General features: G+C 37.8%; 1 protein-coding gene and 1 long non-coding RNA gene across 3 annotated transcripts; one reads left to right on the top strand and one right to left on the bottom strand.

Moving 5' to 3' along the window:
* Positions 1–5,999: 5,999 nt before the first annotated feature.
* On the bottom strand, positions 6,000–10,526 carry LOC149098163 (uncharacterized). Its single transcript, XR_016203616.1, has 2 exons — positions 10,388–10,526; positions 6,000–6,168 (listed from the first exon to the last, which is right to left on the bottom strand). It is a non-coding gene; the product is annotated as an uncharacterized LOC149098163 (long non-coding RNA).
* Positions 10,527–10,913: 387 nt separating this feature from the next.
* Positions 10,914–17,923, top strand: LOC110068678 (TBC1 domain family member 7-like). Of its 2 annotated transcripts, XR_016203615.1 has the most exons (9): positions 10,914–11,163; positions 11,285–11,365; positions 12,093–12,277; positions 12,368–12,508; positions 13,270–13,364; positions 14,283–14,333; positions 16,287–16,416; positions 16,572–16,719; positions 17,383–17,473. XR_016203615.1 is itself a non-coding variant. In XM_020776087.2 (8 exons), exons 1-8 carry the CDS (start codon positions 11,052–11,054, stop codon positions 17,482–17,484), a joined length of 897 nt encoding a protein of 298 aa, XP_020631746.2. In that variant the 5' UTR covers positions 10,914–11,051; the 3' UTR covers positions 17,485–17,923. The 2 variants fall into 2 exon arrangements, 1 of the variants encoding a protein (XP_020631746.2); XM_020776087.2 differs by lacking the exon at positions 16,572–16,719 and having other exon boundaries at positions 17,383–17,923.
* The last annotated feature ends 2,655 nt before the right edge of the window (positions 17,924–20,578 follow it).

The raw sequence follows: 20,578 nt of genomic DNA, 5'->3' as shown, positions 1-20,578 counted from the left end.
TGATTTCTGATAAATTCGAAAAAAGGACATTCGTGGCAAATCAGTTAAATCTCTAGCGCACAATCCCTCAGCCCTGCCGACTTATTTCCGTTAATCAATGTCTGTTGTTCGTGTTTCGGAAGCTAATTTTGGACTGTAATATTCTAGAAAAGGAGTCAGTAGCTGAATAATCTTTTAACGCGTTGACGTAAAATAATCAAGATTAGCGGGGTACCGAGTTGCTAAAGTGCAGTTTGGCAAGACATCCCAGCTGTTCGGACAATGTTCAGCCGGCACTAATGCATAATAATAACAACTGGTCGGCTACTGTTCCGAAAGAGAAGAGGGATTAAATTTCGTGCAGAACCGAAAAAGACACTTCCAGAACCATGGCGAAACATATAAACACCCCTGACTTTACTTAAAATAATCCATTTACTTAGCTTTTGCTTGAGATGTTGAGAAGTTCAAGAGGGAAGCGATCTTATTGTTTTATCATAACCTGTCTACTGATCTACTAAATATACAAAGTCGATTTAATTATTGACGTTAAAAATATACGAAAAACGAGTTCTCCGAGTAGGTGCCTGCGTAGCTAACTGAGATTGTGAGCTCTGTCAATAGCCAGTCGCTCACATTAAAAGCTTTCTTGCATGGACAACACACCACGTATGAAATGAAACTATTTGTCAGTGGACTGAAGAGATAGAACGACTCTCCTCGAAAGACGTTCAACGACGTCGGCTTGAATCATTTATCTTCAGAGGTTTCTTTTACAAAAGGTTGGGTTACCCCACTGAACGGATTTAAAGTGTCGATTTAATTTGCGTTTAAGGCGACGTTCCACAGTACGTCGGGGGAATTTGAAAACTGACGTTTCATTTTGAAAACGCATCAAATGTTTCCGTCCACACTACGCTGGAGGGATTTAAAAACGCAATAATCACCGGTCATTTTGGATTTGTATTTGAGGAAAACTCGGTCAGGGAAATCACGTAGTTATCGTCATGCCATCGTTTTCGAAAAGGTTCGTTTTCGTGGCGGATAAGTGTGGACGGTAGGCCTAACCGTAGAAATAAAGCTGCGTTTTCAAATTTCTCCGGCGTAGGGTGGACGCTGCCTAAGGCCTGGGTCAAACGTCGAACTTCGCAAGAGTCGAACCTAATGCAATGGCGCAATAGCTTTTGTTTTGGGTCTTTTGCGTCATGGATTCGATTCATGCGCAGTTCGTCAATTGCGCATGAACTCGTAATAATTAACTCATTTGTTCGTAAATGGTCAGAGTTTACATGATTCTCTCAAGGCGTTTCCCGACGGTGTTTTAGTTAAACTAATCCATTTAGAAGATAGCGTATTGCTATATTACAATGTAAAGTTAAAGCTGATCGTAGTTAGTGGAAGGGAAAGGTGTCTGTAAAGTTCTATGAACATAAAATTGGAAATATAAAATTATCTTTAGGCAAAATAATTGATAACAACTGCGAAAATAGAGGGAGACCTGCTTGCAATACGATTGCAAAAAAAGAAAAAATGGATTATATATATCTCAATTTTCAATGCAAACAATTTTGCTCCGGCAGTATCTCCCTTCTTTTCCTCCTAGCACTAAAGCCGTAAAGGAAATATTTCCGCTAAAAATAAGCACGGGTCTATATTTGAACAGACCCTCACACGTGAGAAAATCTATACATTGAACAGACAATTTATGTCACTCAGTTTCCTTAAACCTGTAATGAACCATTTAGAGATCAGCCTGACCAATATGAAGGGGTCGTTTTAGACTTGAATTCATGAAGGGTTAGGGAGTTAGTCACCTTATAGGCCTTATTCCCAAGGTTATGGCCTCTCAAGTCATTAAGGAGTTTGAGAAGCCACGACGGCGGCGCCAAGGACAAAGTCCATTAAAAAATGAACTTTTATCATACCTACGAATCTCGCGATACCCTAAAGTGATTTAGTTTGTTTCTCACTGTCAAAACTATCTCGAAATTGAATATAGAACGCAGCGTTAAATTCGGAATATAAATTTAAAACATTATCCGTTGTGGCTCACGTTCTCCAGACAAGGCAGAATACGGTCATTTCACGTTGTCCTTTTGCAAAGGACGGCAAAGAAATGTATCAAGAATTACAACACACGTGCACAGCCATTGTTCCGCTCATTAAGCCTCGGCCAAACGATCGCAACATATCAACACAACATATCGCAACATTGTTGGCCCAGCATTTGCAAGCCCCGGCCAAACGATCGCAACATTTCAGCAAAACATATCGCAGCATTGTTGGGTGCAACATGTTGCGCGCGTTTGGCCATCATGTTGCGATGTGTTGCGTGATGGTGGGTATTGAAAATCGAACTAGTGCACATGCACACTATAATATTATGCAACATCCACAATTTAACAAATGGTAAACGCCATAGCGTGTACTATTGTGTTATGGATGCACGCGGGAGGCTGCTAAGCACGAAAGAAGCGTAAGAGTCGCACTCGGCTATCGCCTCGTGCGACTCTAGCTTCGTGAGTGTTTAGCAAACCTCCCAAGTGCATCCATAACTCAATAGTGCACGCTATGGCGTTTACCATTTGTTTTATAACATAATATTGAGACATTGGAACAACAGAAGTCCTTTTATTGAGCTACATCACACAAAAATGTTCGTGTAGTCTTACATGACAAGAGAAAACAAGCGCACGAAAATTCATTCATGACAACCGACTGCACACCAGTAACTCGATAAAGTCTCATCTTCACACAACTGTGAAGACAGTTTCGCATTTCTGGGAGAAGGACGTCGGCCATTACTTTGGAAACAGTGTCTGTCAAGAGATTTGCTTTGTAAACATTGGCACACACGTCAGCACCGTACACCCATGGGCAAATAGTAGACGCTAAATTAACCAATCAGAGCGCGCGCTTTGCTTTAGTTATGTTATAATGTTATATAGCTGGCGTTTTTCCCGCTACAGCGCGCCCATTCTTTGGCTAGTTCATTAGCGCGCGCTCGTGTACGTGCATATTGAAAACATGACGGATTTCTCCAAAATTTAATGTGAAATGGACCGGGTTGTTCAAAAGCCGGTTAACGCTAACCCAGGATTAAAAGTTAATCGAGGTACAAATTTTTCTTGGATATAAATGTTTTTCACCGCGTATGTTTTTTTATAGTTTGAGTTGGTTAAAATTCAACACTAAAGGACAAACAATATTAACAGAAAACCTCACCGCAAATCCTGGGTTAGCTTAATCGTGCTTTGAGCAGGGGCGGGGGAGAACACTCTGCGACGCCTGGCACTTTTTGTGTATCTGAATCATCCAACAAAAAATGACGTCACATCCGGTAAAAAAGAGCGCTGAACGGCAAAATCAAATTTGAACATGGCATGATCGTTCTCTCAGTAAGTAAAATGGTAATATTTTGCAATCGGCCGGATATTTTTAACGTTTTATTTGGCCACGATAAACAAAATTTTGTCTTCTTCCTCGTCATATCAGTTTGTTTGAAGGACAGGGTAATTATTTATTCAAAAACACGCTGTTTTGAAGGCGTGTTTTTTACGAAATGTCGCCATTTCTTCCTCGCTGAATTCCACAGGAGTCATCGTTTGTGTGGAAATAATGAATTCTAGGTAAGTTGCACTCAATTCAAATATCCTATTCTCTTAGGTAGGCATTACACTAAGAAAAATGCACAATGACAGGTTTCTAGACATGGGGGAACCTTATTAACAGAAGCGCCTTTTTTAAAATTTACTGTTGCCAAACACTCGAGAGTACTTGAGTGCTGTTAATCGTATCACTGCAAGAATAGACCCACACACATAACGCGCTTTGCAGAACTTTCTTGCCGATCGACACTAACACAAACTCGTGTGTTTGCTCATGACTCAAACTGATGCCATAAAATATGTTACGATTGGTTAAGAACCTTAAACAAGATATGTTTTCCCTAAGCAATCCCTTAATTGATAAACGCTTCGTTACAGGCAGGCCGTGAACCCCTTAAAAAAAAGCAAGAGGATTAGTTTTAACGGCGATTAAGTAATTTGGACATGTCGTGTTTTTTTCTCATTTATAATCAAATTTATTTTTCCGTTTCAACAGTGTTTGACGTCAGCAGCGCTAAGTTCCAATACCCCCCCCCCCCAACTGAGGTCAAGCATGCACCTTTAATTTCTTCAAACCCTCTCATTTGCCCTGTTTGCAGACCAAGTTCCTCATCTATTAATCCCTGTCATATTGGCAACCCATTTTGAAAGGTTACTAAAAAATTGTGCATTATATTTCAGTGTGCTTTCTCTTTGTAATCTTACGTCAAGATATTTCAATCCCTAAGGAAACGAGAGAACACTAGCAATACTGACAATTTTCAGTAATTCATCACTTTCAATATGCCATCTAAACAAATTGTTTGTAAACAGTAGTGAAATTTCATGCCCCTACACCTAGCCATAAAAGGAAGTCTGGGAACAGGCAATAGCAACAGTGACACTGCCAGGCTGGTGAATTTTACAAGCTAATGAACTCATGTCTAACAATGATGGGTGATGATGAAGCATGGTGCAGTGAAACTGAAGAATCAGACTGTGAGTGACAGTGATAGAGTCAGTGTCGTGAGAGTGATGCTAGTGTCTGTGAACTTGGACCAGATCAGCGAAGAAAAGGTTTTGTACTAGAAATTGACAGAGAGCAACAAGTTTGTGCTAAAAAACTGAAGAAGCTGGCTCAGACCAGTCTTAAAGCCAGCATCTACTTACAGTACTTGTCAAGAATTCCTGACTTGTGTATGTGGGAAGGCTCTCTGTAATGACCTATATGGGGAGGCTCAGCTCACGATGAGTACCTTTTTCAGGCTTCAGGTATAAACTTAATGATAGGGATTTCACAAGTTGAGGTGTATGAAAGGGTAGGAAAATCTGTCATTTAGGGATTCCATTCTTCTGGTTCTAAAATGTTGTTGAAAAGCTCTCATTTACTCTCCTCAGCCAGAATGAAGAGATTCTATAATATTATTTATTAACTTCTTCCCAAGGGAATAGAAAAGGGATGCAGTATTCTTAAATAGGTTTGTTAAAGGGGTACATTTACCCTTTTGCAATGTAAGGTCGACAAAAGAGGTGCCATTTCTATCAAAATGGTACAAATGTATACAAAAGGGTAAGGGGTAATGGACCTTGAGATAAGGCCTTTCCATTTAAAACTTTGTAGAATACCCCTCCCCCCCTCCCAGCTTGTGAAACAAAGATGTTCAAATTACTGTTTTGTGAAAAAAGGCAACTATTAAAAAACAAAACAGTGCCAAGAGATTAAGTGATTGTCAATGCAAGTTTCCATTTGTATTTTGAATTAAAATGGGTATAACATGATCCTCAAGTATACTATGCAGCTTCACAGAGAGGCCCAAACTGATGATGAAAACATATGTTTTAACACTTAAAATTCTATTTTTGCTTCTTCCCTTGTACCTTGTGATCTTTGTAGGGAAATTCTAAAAAGGTCCCCACCCCCCCCCCCCCAAAAATTCAAATTTTATATACAAATCACTTTTTTATCCTGAAAATGGTCTCAGAGACAACAAAACATTTTTATGGCTAGCTAAACTACTTATTAGGAAAATAAAAATGTTCAAGGAAAAAATGAACAGGAAGAAACAACAACAAATTAACTTTTTTTTTTCAGAAGAGCTACTACTTGTATATTTTTTGAACTTACATGTAGGTCAACATAATTTGTTTTTGCAATTTACCACAAAAGAAAACACCACAGAAAGGAGAACTATAGTTGTGGCATCTGAGCTACATTTTTAAATGGAAACATTTCCCATAAAAAATTTCCAAATTATATTCTTACCAGTACAACAAAATACCAACTATATTTTGCAAAGAAGTATACTTAATTAATAAAATTGATGTAGTGAAATTTTCTATTTAATTTTTGTACACCTGATCTTACAGAGTGCAACCTTTGGTTTAACTGGTTCACTTTACCGTTAAGGAATAATTAAATAAATCACACCAGAGTGGCTTTGTATTTTTATTATAATTCTCATTATCAGTAGAGAAATCACACTTGTACACTGGTCCACTGATCAATACTCTTACGTGTATGTTAAACATGGGAAAGCAGGTTGCATCATCTAATCATAACATTGTATGCCTGTGTGGGGTGTATATGCCAGGAGGTAACCACCTAAGAAAAGACAAACATAAATTATGTCATTGTTTCAATGACTCACCCTAAGTGGGTATTATGCTCATTACCACCTTAATAAACAAGATATATTAAAGTATAATTTTTAACTCCGCTTTAAACTTTTCAAACCTACAGTTTGTTTTCACTTTCAGAGAGGTTCTTAAATTCACAAGCACACCACCCACCCCCCTCAACCCCAATTCCCACTCTCCCATAGCCAGGATCCCATTTCAACCCTCCAATAAATCAGTAATTTTTTTTCTAATTTTGGTCTGACTTAGATTCATCTCCACTCAGCCATGAAAGCAATGGTGGTAGATTTCTGTATATTTGTTGGTCTAGTTCACTATTGTTCTCAGATTCCCACCTCCCTTTTGACAGAATTAAATTCCATTAAAAAATAAACCACAGTAGTTTAATCAAATTAATGCAAAGGCAAACATTGAACCAGAAAATACTATAATTTTGGTATGAACGATACCAAAGTATAACTTATATAATTAATATCACATCTTTTCTATTGTAATTTAAGACAGTGCAGCTACTAATAGATTGACCACAAAAACCTAAAAACATGACTTTAGAAACACGGGTAAGTGAGAATATTGCCAGTTTTGCTTTTGCCACCAACCACTCTGCTTTTAAAAAAAAATACATGGAAGATAATGACAAAGCAATAACAAAACCAGCCAACCAACCTCTGGCAATTCAATAAACACACCAAATTCCCCTGCAAAATTCTCTTCAACACCTTACAGTACATGTAAATGTCAGCAGCATAAATTCAACTCAATGATTTGGCATGCTACTATCATCAAATGTTTACCCCTTGATTCAGAATTTTTAGGAGTATCAAATAGAATTCCACTATAGATTACAAATGCTGTTTACAATAACAAATATTTGCATTAATTCTGGAGATATTTAAGTTTAAAATGTGTAAAATATATGCAAATGAGAGGACTGATGATGTCATACACCAAACCCAATATTACATCAAGTGCAGACCATATATACAGCAGAGATCATTGAAATTTGGTAGCCTTATAGTTCTTCAGGCAACACACTAATATGGCTATAAAAATATGTTCCCAATTGGCAACTCAATCTTTTCCAGTCCGCTCTAAACCAATTTCAATAATGCAGTGATTTTCAGCTTGAAAAACATTAATCAAGGCCATGAGGTGGCCAGAAAAGCCTAGAATATCAGGGAAGGTCTGAAATGCAGTCTGTTGCCATGGTAACAAAACTGTTAAGCTCATATTATGTAGCACATCTGCAAATTGCATCATAATAGCACTGTCCCCACTGGAGCCCATGGTTCAGTAGTTTACTTGGACAATAAATTTCATAACTTTCCTGGGGGACTGGATGAACTAAATGGTATGTGGGAGACTCCCAGAATATTTGCAAGAATGTATGACTATCTCTTCACAGGTATTCATCAATAAATAAATAAATAAATAAATAGCCACTAACACTACTAACATGATTGAGTTTGGAAAATATATATATTTTTAGTTTATGATATTTTGAAAAATTCCCCTCTCCCATCTAACATGCTGATCTAGTTCTTTAATTTGGTACTTGAAATTGATAACAAGGAAGCTACACCTTGGCAACTCGTTGGCCAGGATATATTGCACAGTCTTCACATCAGATAATGGGTCTGTACATATTATTTATGTATTTATTAAACAGAGATCTCCCCATCCCATCCCTATGGAAATTCCAATTTTTATTAATACTTTTCTTTAAAAAGTTTGGCTTTTGAGACCCTCCCCATCCCTGGAATTTCCAGTAATCTCCTTGGGGGTGGGTATGGACATTTTCTAAAACCACACAATAAAACAAATAAACAAACTTTAAGATAAAATGTTGAAGTATAAGTCAGTGGGACATATATACATTGATCAACTTATAAAGACATGATTGATCATTGCAACATACTATACACAACTTAAGCAAAGGTGAAATTATAGCCTGAAAAAAAAATTAGGTGTGAACTGGATTCTAACCCATGACCTCTGTGATACCGGTGTGATAACTTAATTAATTAAAGTTCTATGCTACAACATACCAAACTGCTAATTTATTATGAAGTGACACAGCTAAAGGAGAGTTGTCAAGAAATCAACTTTTTTGTGAATTCTAAGATCAATATGAGTCTTCTAAATTTAAGATTATTATACCTAACAAAAGACATACAGTAGGGCACTGCACTGTGTGCTCTCTCTACACACTCTTCCAGGCAGGATAGTAATACATATACATGTACCTTTTTTTTTGTTTGGAATATACTGTTACTGCATGGTCATACAAGAGGTACTAGTTGCTGCTGAGTAGTCTTAAAATAAGTGAACTAAGTTTGACAAAATATAATGTATATTAAATCTGCACCAGTTCAGTACAATTTAATACCAAATTTTAATCAGCCGCAAAAAACATTGTTAGCACCAGATATTACATGTACTTTGTGAAGGCTTCTGGAGGGGTTATACTTTTATAAAGTACCCGGCAGCAAGTACTATTTTGATTTACTAAAGCAAGACTGTAGTAACTGCTAAGAAAATGTGTTTTGTACATCCCAGAAAAATTGGGTGGGGGTCAGTGCAGCCCTCTTCACAAAAGTTAAACTCTTAACCTATTTATGACCAAAATCTGTGATTTTCCTTACCCCATTTATGACTGTTGCAACTGCTACAGTTGCCCTAAACATAAGTTTTGAAGGACTTTTGTTGATGGTCTTATCCATTATGATGAAAATTGAGGTAGCTTATTCTAAAAAACAGAACAAATTAAAGACTAGAGGGCAAAAGCCTTACCCTAGAGTATTTATGACCAAAACGGCTGAATAACCATACCCTTTGGGGCTGCACAGCTGTATGTAGCACATGGAGGAGAGTTCCCCCCCCCCCCCCCCTACCGCTGGGGCAGGAATCAAACTATTATTGCCTTGATAACATAATAAAGATAAAATCTCAAAATAATCAAGAGTTACATAATTTTTATATGCATGGGACTTCATTAACAAAATGATGCCTGTTGCTTGCTGTAAATTGTATATAAATTACTCCTACAATGTGCCAGAATTCTGTTAATCTGGTCACCAACAGGTCACAAACATCTGACTGTATAATTAATAAATAAGAAAATGACCGACTGAGCTTTTGTTTGAGCCAGAATAGAGTGGCCATAATAACTAGGTGGCTGTGTTAACGGGGGTGGCTGTATGGTGAGGTACATTCCACAGTAGTGATAAAGATGACACTCTCAAACACCAGTACCCATAAAGAGTTTGGACAGTATATTTCGCATAATCAGTTGGAAGAGGAAGAGGGAAAATGGAAATAAAATAGAATGGCTCTTGTGTACCAGAGACAACCCTTTCCCCGAGTTACCCTGGTGGAGCTAACTTTTCACTTATTTCTTTGCAAAATTCAACCAACCGTTTACATGAGGATGACAAACCAGACTTGGGGGGTGAGACAATTCAGGTGGGCAAGTTGACTCGCCTTGGCAGCTAAAGTAACCGACAACTTTTCTTTGAGTATACATAAAAACTTTGGCTCGCCTAACTGGAACGACTCTCGGCATGACGAGTGTCACGTAATGCCTAGATTTAAGATTTAAAGCAGCAATTTGTATCAAAGAAGAGAAAATTAACTCAGCAAAACCCACTCTGATCAAATGAGTGAGGGAAACTTAAACAAAGAGGGATAGTTGCATATTTGATTATTCAATAAGAGTTAGGAATAATCATGCAGGGTCAACTTTTACTCGGCCTACATGGGCTACATTTTCTCATACAAGCACTTGATAAAGTTGCCTCAGGGGGAGGGTTATTCCGGGTACCCGGGACCATACAAATGGGACCTGTGTTGCCTCAAAGAACACCCCCACGATTTTCAAAGGGGAAGGTCCATAAACAGGACCTTAACTTAGGGCAGCTTCAATGGCAGATTCCCTCTGATGGCTTGGATTTGAATAATTGATTTAATTACTTTTAAAGAGGACTAGAACTTAAAAATCTTGCTCGAATTTCGATCCAGCGAGGCATAAGTTTCCATGCCGTGAATCAAGTTTTTACTGGGCGTTTTAAAAGCACTCACCAAAGAGAAAGAGACTGATGACCCCAAACTACCGATACATATGTACTGTATCTTACTGAAAACAACAATCTTCAACGAGAGATGTAGCAATGTGGGATACTGACCTTCAGCATGCGATCCAGCTTGTCTCTTCTACCAACACACGTGAGCTAAGAGCAACAAAAGCTCTGGTGACAGCGACTTTCGGAGCTAAACGGCTTCTGTTAATTATGTTCCCGTAGTACACAGTGCAAACTGAGGCCAGCAATACTTCATCCAGGTTGTTGTTAACATTATAGGCTATTGCACTTATTGTTATCACTAAATCACGAACAACAAGAACCAAAAGTCGGAACAACACCAGTTTTGCAAATGTGTAAAATTCGTCCGACGATGACGGAAGGCTCTCCGTTATTTTGCTTCAAAACAATAATAAACTTTTCTCTTTTCCCGAAATTTTTGCTTCAAAAGTCGAAGTAATGTGTCTGCAACATCCTCCCATACTCAATATAAAATGAAACGAAACTGATGGTTTACAAATAGAGGAAAATCATGAGTAATCGAAACGCCATTTTCTCGCTTTATGAAGCGAGCCGCGAAGCGCAGTTTAAACCGGATGTGACGTCATTTTTTGTTGGATGATGCCTATACGAAAATTTCAGGAGTCTTCTGCCCCGCCCCTGTGCTTTGAGTAACCCGGCCCAGATCGATGGGTTAACCATAGTGAGTCGCTCGCTTCTACGTTACATTCCATGACGCGTACATAAAGAGAGTTTGTGTTTTTCCAAAATGGTGGACAAAGATGGACGAAATTTTCGTGCATTTTATTACGATACCTTAGGACTACGAAATGTCGAGCAAAAAAAAGCACTGGAAATATTACTGAAGGATGACCCAATAGGTTGGTAGATAATAGCAGCAATGGTTTCTTCTTTCATGACCTTTCATGTCACTTAAGATCGATATCCTCGTTCTGTGTGTGTAAAATATTCAACCAGCTCGAGTTATCTGCTTCGTTTCAGATGTCGAGCGGATTTCAACTTTTAGCACACGGTTTAGCTTGCCCGCAGTTTACAGAAACCATGTCTGGAAAGTAATTTTAGGTGAGGATAGAGTTCTTTTGGTGCAATTACTAATCAAAGGATCGATGAAAATCTCTCACGTCTGTACATAGTTAACTCGGCAGATATAATAAAGTAAGTAACAAGCTTACCTACGTAATTTTTACGTTTTAAAATTCATTTCGATTCATTTTGTTACACTTATTTTAGTTACATGAATTTCACTTACTTAACGAACTCACAAAATCAGAATACATTAAAGAAATTACAAATTGACATTAAATAACTGGCCGCCCACGGAATTAAAAGCAGTCTGCCATTTTTCAGACTAAAGCATGGTTACAATTACGCATGAGCAGAATATTATTTGCAGCTAAACACATTTAGACAACATTATGCATAAACAGACATTATTTGTAGGCAGTTTTTTGCGGGTCATGTTGTGGGCTCAGGGCCAATGAAAGGGAAGGAAAAAATGCATCAAATGATAATGAAAATTGAAGGAATTCATGCAAAAAGGGCGTATATCACTTTTTGGGCTGATTTTCATTTCTTGCAGGTCGAGCTAATTTTTGGCAGACTGACTTGTTTTGACATAAAAAAAAACATTGTTCTGTAATTGTTTTTGTTGATTTGCGCTTCGTTTTCAAGAAATAGTGTATGCAAAAAACTCTGTTTTCCAAGCAGCATCTTTCAGAGATCTTTTGTTGAATGAAAAACAAAAAAAGTCTTTTGTTTCGCTTATTATTCTTTTTTTCAAAAACTCTAGGGGTTATTCCTCCTTACCGAGATGCACACAAGTTTGTGATACAGCAAAGAAGTGAACATTTTAATGATCTGCGACATGCCTTGAAGGTGATGAGGAAAATATCTGATGATGATGACATACCTTACCAAATGTCTATGATGTATCTGTTAGATGAAGGAGCCTTACGATTTGTAAAAATACCAAAGGTAAAAGAGAGTTAATACCATCTTTTGAGTGACTTTTCTTCACTTTATCAGTGCTTTATCAAACCTACTTGTAACTTTGTAATTCATCAGAAACTGGAAAGAAAGGCCAAGATAATGAGTGCTGTGGTGCACGTGTTTGCTGACATGTTTGAAGATGAGGTCGATCTTTACTGGATATCTTTCAAGTTTATGAAGTGTTTGGACCAATCAGGAACACAGATGGAAAAACTGGTAACAATACACTTGTTGTCATGCACACAGTGAGGAGAACAATGATAATTTTTATAATAATATCCCTCAGTTACCAGTAGCAATGATTTCAAATGGACTTGTTTTGCTTTTGACATGTGTCAGTTATTTGAAGCCACTCTGAGAGTGTAAATCATTTTCCATACCTGTCAGACATGCAGCATTCTCCAAGTCCCAGGGGCATTTAGTTGGGATGTCACAATATTTTTGGGCAAAAGTCATTGTGGGCAAAGGTTTACATTAATTCCTTCCCGATGATTGGCCAGAAAAATATTTGTCTGGCCAATCAGCGGGTCTAAGCAATTCAAAAGCTTCTGGAACTGGTTCGGTAAGTCCTAAGAGTAATAACTGCGCAGGAGCTGTCTTCCAAAAATACATGTAACCTTTGGCCAAAAATGTTGCATGGGTCTCCGAAGGTGAACACACATTTGTTATATAGAGATATATCACATAACTTGGCTAGTAAGACGTAGTTATTACATTTATTGAAACCTCAGTTTCTGCAGATAATTCTCGATATTTTTTCGCCTGTATGGTAAGGTAGCTAAAAGGGTTGCTTTGTCTTTTTCGTACTTTAGTCACGCTTTGTTTAGTTGATAGCATTCCAGATCATGAAAATTAATAAAGAGACATTGTTCATAGTTTAGGCACAGAACATGACCCAAAAATGAAATGTCTGCTCATAAAATTAAAAATTTGAAATAAAGCCCTTATTGAAAAAGTGCTGTAATATTGCTTTGTAGGAGAAGTTGACTCAACATTATCTCCAAACTGAGGATGCTCAACTTCATAAGCACTTGTTAAGCATTGACACATTTGATGTGTTACCACTCAAGAGGTTGTGTAAAAATGAATGTCTTTATTACTAAAAGGGGTTCTTGTAAATAAGTCTCCCTTCTCCTAAAAACAAACCCTGGTATCTCTTATTCTCTGATGTCTCATTTCTAAGACATTGCACCCAGTTAGGGTGAAGCTCAGGGCACTAGCAACACAGAATTAAAACAGAGACATTGCTCAAGGCAGATAAAAAATAACATTGAATGACATGACTCAAGTTAAAATTCTGTCAGCAATACATGTATTGATGTGTTGACCTTCCAAAATTACAACATGTCAAAATATGAAAAACGTTAGCAATTGGTGGGGCACTCTCATATATAAAGGACTGGGATGCTGGCCAGAAATTTCGAAAAGAATCCCTAAGAGGTACAGTGGAACCCCGTTAATATGACCACCTTCCGGCCATGGTAAATTGGTCGTATTAATGGGACGGTCGTATTAAAGGGGTTCTTTAAATAACAAAATGACTGTCTGAGCTTTTTTTCGGACCAGAATAAAGTGGCCGTAATAACCAGGTGGTGGTATTAACGGGGTGGTCGTAAGGCGGGGTTCCACTTTACCAAAATCCTGTTTTGTGGGCGTGGCTTAAAATGTTTGTTAGCACTAAGAGATACCAACTCTAAAATGACACTATCTCCTGTCACATTTTTTCAGCTCAATACCCTTAAAGGTACTGCAAAAGCTCCCGCCGTGGACCTTTTGAGGCTAAATGCCCTAAGAGGTACCAAAACTGTATTTTAACCCCTAAAGGATACAACAAGCACCCCCATTCTTTATATATGGGAGTCCCCCCCCCCCCCCCCTGGGTTTGCAAACATTACAACTGTTTTGCAGTCTAAAAGCTAGTAGACTATGTGTGCTAATCTCTTTGCTAAGTTGGTGGTTTCTCATGTATAATTTGTATTATTATTCAAAGGTGGTTTGAGAGTGGTTTTACAGAGGATATTCCTGATTCATGCATGGAAAGGTTGGTGTTTGCAGTCATTCATTTTGCTTTACCATAGAATTAGCTTAATTTCAGGAAAAACTTTTAATGTTGTTGTAAAATGTCTTTGTGGCATTTGAATTTCATGTAGACCATAGGCAGGGTTTTTATGGCTTGACAGGTGTTTGTTGACAAACTGGTACGATATATTTCTCAGTGGATGTTAATGTGACATGTAGGAGCTGAAGTTGTATTTTGATTTTTAAAACTTGGCTAGTAGCACCTTGCTATAAAGTTAGCTTGCTTTTAATAATAATTACCTTGCAAATTCATTTATGCCAACTCTCCCTGATAGATGCCCAAATCTCCTTAGCATAAGATATATTTTTCTGCCAAATTTTGGCCGATTTTTAGCTGGTTTTTTGGGAAAAACGTTTTGATATTTCACTGATTTTTGTGGTTTAATTGGCTGAGCTCTAATTTGATTAACCTTCTTTTAGGGTCAAAAAGGTAAAATTGGCAAAATATTAGAAATATAGCTGAACAGAAAACAGTAACGACTGAAAGATTTCAAAGTCCATGAACCAGAATGTCTATAATTTTTGGCTTAATGAAATCAAATTTGAAATTAAACTGTAATTCTCTTTGTTGCTTGACTCCTCCATCCTTGTGATCCGGTAACTCTTCTGTTTTGCCCTGTTGAAACTTGTTATCCAATATCTCTATCTTTGGTGACATTTAGCAATATAATATGAAAACTAAGACAAAGAACTTTGGAGATCTAGTTGAAGACTGTCATTGAGTTAACTGCCACGTTTGCTAGTTACCAGGTTTCACTTAAGCAATGGAACTTTTTTGTGGCCTGGGGCCTGTTTCTCGAAGTTCCCAAAAAGTTTTCGCACCAGAAAGCCAGATCAAGATCTCAAACCTTATGATTACAGAGCTGTTTTATTCGCATATTCTTAATATGAACAGAGATTCTCTTCATACAAGAAATTTCAGGCGTACACACCTCTCTGTTTTTAGATACAGATTAACTAAAAATGGCTTTGTGGACCCGAAAAGTTTCCAGAGCTTTCAAGATGGTTTTTCTCCATGTGCTCCAGCTTTCCTCCCTCCTAAAATTTGACCTGGCTAAGGAACTAGCATGAAAACCTGTTAGGGTTGATGTGGCTTCCTCTTTAAAATATTGCAAAAAAAATGTATTTCTAAATGAAAGAAAAGTTAAAAATTAGGGTTTAAGTACTTTAAAAATATCAAAGATGTAAAACTATACTGAGAGTAAACAAAGACGGTTGTAATCCATCAAATATTTTTGCTCGCACGTGATTGGTCTAGAAATGCCACGTAACTGAATATTCCCCAGCTAAAACTGAGGAATATCCAAGAGTATTCCCCAATTTTCAAAGCTGCTCCAATTGCAAAAAAGATTTGAAGGATAATAAACGCAATAGCCTCCATTTGGAGCGAACATATGCTCAGATGTTTGTCCTTGGACATTATCTGTTCCTCGAAGCTCACAGTTTTCCTCGAGCTATGCTCTCGGTAAACTGTTCGCTTCTCGGAACAGATAATTTCCGTGGGCAAATATCTGAGCATATTTTCGCTCCAAATGGAGGCTATTGTTTATATATTAACAGGGATGTAGCCAGGATTTTTCAAAGCTGGGGTTACACTGTGTCAAAGTAAGGGTACACACCAGATTGTCATGGCTTTTTGCCACCTGTTGTAGGTTATTTGTTTAAAAAAGGCCTCAAAAGTGGGGTAACGGGCACCCCAGGATCCCCCTAGCTTCCTTTGATTAAGATGGATATAAGAGCAACATACTTGAAAAATATGGCTTGCTTATTCAAGATGTGCTATGATATGTCTCCTTTAAACTTTACTTCTTCAAAATGTGCTACTGAAGAAAGTTTAAGATGCTTTCTCAAATACACTCAATCATGATTCACTGTTGTGTAAAGTTCTTGATCTATCATGATTCCTTTCTTGTAGGATCTGGGACAAAGTAGTTTGTGGTTCCAGTAAGATTCTTGTTTTTGTTGCTGTTGGTCTGCTCATGGTGTACAGACATCCCCTACTCATGGAAAAATCTTCTCAGGGTGTGGACAAGTTTTTCTGTAAGGTATGTTGTTTGTTTGTTGTTTGTATCACACAAACTCTCAATTCTGTAAAAACAGATCTGTTGCAAAGGACCAATGAGGCTTTAATCTGCTTCAAACTTCAAGCAGGAGTCAATCTTGTCACTAGTGGTTTTTTTTTTTTTTTTTTTCCGGTCAGCACCCGTAATGCAGACTCTGGCCAGGTCATGAGCATGCGTACAGTGCTCTGCTTGGATTGTCAGCCAATCAGGTTCAAGCTAGAACGACCGGGAGTTGGTTAATCAGGGACTTTCGAGTTGACTACCAGCACAGTTTAACAAATTGACGTCAGTTTTTTAAGCATCTGACCTCTTATTGATAATAAATTGCGTCATAACATTATCAAAGTGGTTCCGCGGTAAACTTTGACAATGTTATGACGCAATTTATCATCAATAAGAAGACAGAGGCATAAAAAACTGACGTCAAGTTTTTTATTTTTTATTTTTTTATTTTTTTAACAATAACAAGACCCCAAAATGGTCAAATGCCGGGAATAAATGAGGGGAAAAGACGCCGTAAACTTGCCGTAAACAAAGATAAGTGAATTTTATTCAAAATGATGCGAACAGTGTCAATACCTTTTCTCGCTTTTTAATTGGCTACTTAAAAAAATCAGTAAAATCCCATTGGTTAAAATGTTAACAGTTCGACAGCTGAAAGTTGAACTGTTGAAAGCTTGCATAAATTACGATTTTATCCGTCTGTACTCTTGTTGATGGTAAAAATGAGCCAATCGGCGTGCAAGAAATTAGACAGTTATTGTAAAAAATTATCGAGGAAGAAAAAAGAATGTATAAAAATTTTGAAAGTAAGTTCAGTGTTGGAGACTAAGGAATAAATGGTGTAGCCAATAATAAGACATAACGTAACTAAGTAAGATCGATGTGAGTTATTCATTGTTTAAGTCGTTTATTTATTTATTAATCGAAACACTATCTTGTCTGCAGCCTCTACCCGAGGATAACTTTGTGACAGTTGTCAGTAAAGCCATGGAGCTGTGGGATAAACATGGCACTACTGTGATATCTGAGGCACCCACCATGCATTGAATCCAGCGCCGACCTCAATGTCAAGTCGCCACAAGAAACACGTTCGGCCCCAGGCCTTCTGAGCCATTCCTGTTTAAAGACTCTGTTGAGAGGCAGCCAATGAAAAACGCTGCACAAAACTATGTAGTGCACATGTGTTGGCGGGTCTCTCGCGTGAACTCTTGAGAAGAGAAAATTACCGCGCGAAGAAAGAAGCTTTTTAGGCGGGACGACGGGAATTGGATTTCATCTCCATACGTGATGTTTTGTCCGTCAGTAATAGTATAGGGTCGACTAAAGGTAGCAATGCGATCATGAAAGCCGAATATTTACGATAACCCGTAACAAAATGTATGTGAAGAGACGTATGAAAGATACCTTTTTGTGGGCAATTTCTCCCTTGGAATTGAGTATTGAAACAAAAAAAATAATAAAGCAAAAAACAAATAACAGAAAAGAATTTACCAGCTGCTTTATCTTCGGGTGAATCCATGTGAATCTCAGAAGAAAACAAAAAAAGCAAAAACCTTGCGAAGGAAAGCAAGTTCTTGGTTTAAGATGCCTTGCCTTGTTAGTAATACTAAAGAAGAGGGAAACTTTGTGAAGTTCGCTATCTGAAATTAAAAACAGTTTTCTTATGAGGGGATTTTTCGTTCCAACTAGCAATGCAAGATAACGCCATTGTGAGACAAGTCATGGCCGAATAAATAGGCTGATTTAGCAAGAGAACGGGAACGTCGACGACGGCGCGCACAGTACAAATACCCAAATATGGTCAAATTAGAACAGAATCCAGGTTATTCCGCGCGCCCTGCAGTCGTCATCTGACCATATTTGGGTATTTGTACTGCGCGCGCCGTCGTCAAGTGACGTTCCCGTTCTCTTGCTAAATCAGCCTAATAGTGCCTTTTACGACCTTTTACTCCATCTGTACACCCTGCGCGACGGAGATTCTTTTCTCTTTTCCGTCTCTCTCCGAGCAGAAAGAGAAGAGAATATCCTTTTTCAAAGACAACTTGAAACAAATTGTGAAAAGTTGCAGTTTCGACAAGACATTAACATTACTGATGAAAAAAAAAATGCTCCTAAAGAAACAAGAGGAAGGTTTCAAGTGAATAATCGAAGGGAGAGAATCGAAATTAATTTTTAGCGATTTTTCCGAGACACGAACTCAGAAGTTGACGTCTATCAGATAGGCTTTTGTACATTATGCTGTTATTTTCCCACTAAAATGCTCCGCCTTAATGCTCCATTTTTCCCACTAAAATGCTCGGTCTCTTCCCAAAAAGTCACTAAAATGCTCGGTTAATGCTCATACATAGGGTTTTTTAAGTTTTAATAATTTTAACGTTTTAACACAATTAACAGCTCAGGGTGCTTATAAAAAACGTATACGTAGCATAACGCAACGTTTTTAATAATACACCAGAAGATAATTCTCTCTGAATGATTTTTTTTTTTATTTGATTTGACTGCTGCTGACCTCTCCTCAGTCTCTACTCAGCTGTATTAGGGTGGCATTTTGAATTTCTTTTTTAATTTTAAATGAAGTCCTCTTTTTCTCGTAAAAATAATTTTTATTTTATTTTCTGGACGTGGAAAACAATTACTTTTCCGGGAAAATGCCACTAAAAAGCTCGAATAATACTTAATGCTTTTGCCTCACTAAAATGCTCGAAAAAATGCTAGCATAATGTACAAAAGCCCACCATCAGACTTTTGTCATTCTCATCCCCGGTGCCACTCGTTTTAGAATGTCGTCACGCTGACCACCTGACCACACAGTCCAGTCAAAAAATACAGGTAATGTTTATCTTGGTTTTCATCAGTGGAAATTTAAATTATGACTTTTAGAGGTCACGGCTGGCATGCTCATAACAGTGTCCCTTTGAAGCGCAAGGAAATTAACAAGATCACAATATTCGAAGCAGTGTCTGGTCTTAAAATAGAATCGGCAAAGCCCAGCGAAGCAATGAATAACGCGGTGACTTCACTTAGCCTGGGAAACAACTCAGGACAGGCTACAATGTAGTAAAAGAAGCGGCTTGGTTGTTGTCGGGCGAAATCAATCGTATTGATTTTTCTATAGAATTGTCAAAACGACGCGCTTCTCCTATTTACAGGAAAAGACGCTATTGGCGGAATAGAGGAAGATTTGACTTGTAAAAAGTTTAAATTTAACCATCTGCAGGCTCATACATACGTGGACTATTTCTGCTTAACCGAAATGCAGGAAAACTAAGTAGTGTTCTGGGACAATGTTGTTTTGTTTGCACGAATGACACCGGAAGTCGGGTTTATATCGGTCGTCTGAACTTTCAGGTTTACCCGGAACATGAGCCCGGAACACAGCAACCTTGCGTGACAAGAACCGGAAAAAATAGATAACGCTTTTCGCGACAAAACCGGAACACAAACTAAAAAACCGCGGTAAATTTTATACCCTGAATAGATGTATTAATCTGCAGATATTTGACGTTTAGATTATATTTAAATGTTCCTTTTTTGTAAGTCACGAGATAGCAGGTAAAATGAAACAAAGCAGTATTTTATTTCGAATGATTTAGTACTCTAAACACGTCTGCCAGTATAAAATTGTATCAGAAGCCGGGCTAGTTTCTCAAACTAATAATCCATTTTAATATTGACTTTTTTGTGTATTTTTGATATACCATCAAGTTCATCGAAGGGAAAGGTGTTCAATCAGTAATCGTTAGTTAAGCGAAATTTTCAAATGTGGCACAATCCAGTTGAAACCAGAAAATAGCACTCCTCACCTAACCTCGGTTAGCTCAATCGTTTGCCATAATAAACGTTTGCCCTAAATCAGGCCTCTTTTTTTATCAAACAGGAGGAAGTAATTTTCAATCGAATACTCGTTTCCTTTTAACTTTAAATTGCGCAATGACTGAGAGCGTTCGACACCGTTTGACGCACCTTTGCACGGCCCAGTTTCACGGAATTTGACAAGAGCGTGACCAAATATTTCTCAGAAATCACATTGTCTTTGTGTTACTATCATTTCACTACGAGCTAAATTTCTGAACACTCTACAATTCTTGAAATGAATCAGAAATAAATTAACGAAAAAAATTGTTTTGCTCGCAACTGGAAC

This window comes from Orbicella faveolata, unplaced genomic scaffold (genome assembly GCF_042242905.1).
Source record: "Orbicella faveolata isolate gen_17 unplaced genomic scaffold, um_ofav_v1 contig_46, whole genome shotgun sequence".
Classification (NCBI taxonomy): Eukaryota; Metazoa; Cnidaria; class Anthozoa; order Scleractinia; family Merulinidae; genus Orbicella; species Orbicella faveolata.
This window is presented reverse-complemented; position numbering and strand designations above follow the sequence as displayed.